The sequence below is a fragment of the Sardina pilchardus genome, chromosome 23, assembly GCF_963854185.1.
Source record: "Sardina pilchardus chromosome 23, fSarPil1.1, whole genome shotgun sequence".
Lineage (NCBI taxonomy): Eukaryota > Metazoa > Chordata > Actinopteri > Clupeiformes > Clupeidae > Sardina > Sardina pilchardus.
In genome coordinates, this window is record NC_085016.1 from 26,123,555 (window position 1) to 26,126,054 (window position 2,500).

The window sequence follows — 2,500 nt, forward strand, 5'->3', positions numbered from 1 at the left end:
GGCTGAGCCTCACTTTCGACCGAGCAAACCAGAGTGGCACGAGAGCTGGAACGCTGAACGGATGACTTCACCATTCAGACAACAAATGCTGCTTACTGCCAGCCAGCCGAGCTCACAGACTCAACCACGGATCTGTGAGCTCAGAAGGAACAAGCCATACAATAAGCAGGAGCTTCAGGACTGCTTGACTTGACAACTGCGCAAGGCGCTGCAATCAACCATGGCTCCGGAACACTTGACATCTTGTTAAGTGCACTGCGCCCACTAATTGAGTCTGTACAGTGGGTCAAACTCCGTGCAATTCTTGTGCTTAACAAACATCGACCAAAACAGCCAGTACATAATGTAAGCCTATATTTAGGTACGGCTAAAGAACGACAAAGCTTCCGCACTCTTCATGCAGCACAAATCCAAATGGAGCTACACACCCTTGCTTTATTACTGTTGTTCGAGTGCCTTAACAAGAATCAATGTTGTCTTGATCCGTTCGGTCTCTCGCTAGCAGTTAAGCGGGGCTGGAGGCGGACAGTCTGGCCGGTGGCTGAAGCGCAGCGAGCACAACTCCTGCTGTGGGTCGCAGCGTTCACCCGCGCCCCACGCCGTCCTCTCCGCCTAGGGGCTCCCGTGAGAGCGCTGGCCAGAGCTGGGCAGCAGGGGCGGGGACGGCAGGACATCCGCCCCTCTCCGCTCCGCTCCTCTCCGCTGCGCCACACCGCGCTCCAACCAACCTCTCTGCCCGGGAACACGGAAAGGCTTTTAAGCAGCGGCAGTTTGCTTGCTTGCTCGCTCCACCCCCAGTGAGAGGCCTCGGCCTCTTAACAGTGGCGCTCCATCAGCGAGCATGTCGGATCTCCGTGACTTGTGTGGGAGATGGCACAGCGGGCTGTCTGGGCTGCCTGGACGGATTGGACGGCGTGGCGTGGAGAGACCCTGACATGGCGCTGATGCTCGACTTAGCTTCTCTTGCAGGGAGCCGGCGAGGAGAGCGAGTGAATAAGTGAGCGAGGTGAACGAGTGAGCCAGGAAACAAGCGAGGGAGAGAGAGAGAGAGAGTGAGTGTCATCTTCACTCTTTAAGATCATGCCTGAATCCTTGGCAGTTTGGACGTCTTCATCACCCCCCCCACCCCACCCTCTCCTGGGCGCCGTTCCTGGACGTCACGATGTGGTGGAGAGTTTCATGAGCGGGCGGCTAGTCATTAATTCCCCGACGGAGGGCCACTGAAATGGCCCCCTCATTACCAAGCAATGAACCCTGCCCATGCTGGCCCCCCTCCCACCGAGAAGCAATTAAATCCTCAAACGCAACTCGTTAGCGTCGCGGCGGCTGGGCGTTAATGGCCTGTAAGTGCACCTAAGAGCACACACACACACACGCACACAAAATAAAAAGTCAAGCTTGTTTCTAACAGACGATTTTATGTCTGTTTTATGCCCCCCCCCCCCCTTTTTTTTTTTTTTTTTTTTTTAAATGGGAACGGTTGTCACTACAGGGCAAACATCAAACGAGCCTTGATAGGTTGTAAACATGCGTGTTTGGACGGCCGTGTTTGAAGCGTGCCTGTGTGGCTGACTGGCTGGCATGCAGGCATCTTCATTAGCAAGAGCCTTGTTTTGGAGGGGTCTGTGTGTGGTGGGGGGTTGGTGAGCGACGTGGATGGAGGGTTTCACTGGATGTGCTGCATGAACAGGAGTGGAGTGGAAGAGACGGCCTTTAACGCATGGCAGACTGGCAGCATGCTCGTCTGCTTCGGCAGCACTAAGACCCACTGGCACAGGCCGAAAGAGAGGGGTGCCCACGGGACTCGGAGCCTGCAGCCGCTGGTGGCACAGCGCACACAGAGCGGTAGAGAGCAGCCCCGTTTGAGCTAGGTACACTTGTACCCAATTTACTGGGCAAACAACTGCATTCGGGGGCATGGCAGCACTTCAAAGACCCCATTTGGAAAAGCAAAGCCTTACCCAGCAGAGAGGACCAATACATTTATTTTTGCTCATTTAACTAATGCTTTGATCCAAAGTGACTTACAAGGGTAGAACAATAGCATAGAGTGCATTAGAATATGAATTCAACTGAGTCATCGCTTCTCTGTAACAGATCTGTGACATTCTGAGATATGACAGGAGAAATATCAGACAGACACAGTGGGATAACTCACAAGGGATAGCTCATGAAAGGAAAAAACGATTGAAAATGAAGCTGGTGTTACATATCTGAACATGCCAAAACACATTATGACATTATGCTCTATGTTCTATCACTCAGCATAAGATGTTAACTCCTGTGCATGTATGCGAGTGTATGGGTGTGAGTGAATGTATATCAGAGAGAGAGTTAGTGTCTGTATTTGTGAGTGGGTGTCTTTGAGAGAGAGAGAGAGTGTGTGTGTGTGTGTGTGTGTGTGTGTGTGTGTGTGTGTGTGTGCTGGCTGCAGTGGTGGCTGTAGCCGAGTGTGAAGTGGCGAGAGCAGGGCGGGGAGGAGGAGCAGACCTTGGTGGAG

At 52.9% G+C, this 2,500-nt stretch overlaps 1 protein-coding gene across 1 annotated transcript in view; it reads right to left on the reverse strand.

Moving 5' to 3' along the window:
* The window catches only part of sugt1 (SGT1 homolog, MIS12 kinetochore complex assembly cochaperone), a 26,191-nt gene that overhangs the window by 9,324 nt on the left and 14,367 nt on the right, over window positions 1–2,500 (reverse strand). Inside the window, exon 10 of the mRNA XM_062527819.1 lies at window positions 2,491–2,500. This exon is cut by the window's right edge and continues 98 nt beyond it. Within this exon, the coding sequence (XP_062383803.1) occupies window positions 2,491–2,500 (10 nt within the window). The remainder of the gene's footprint in view (window positions 1–2,490) is intronic.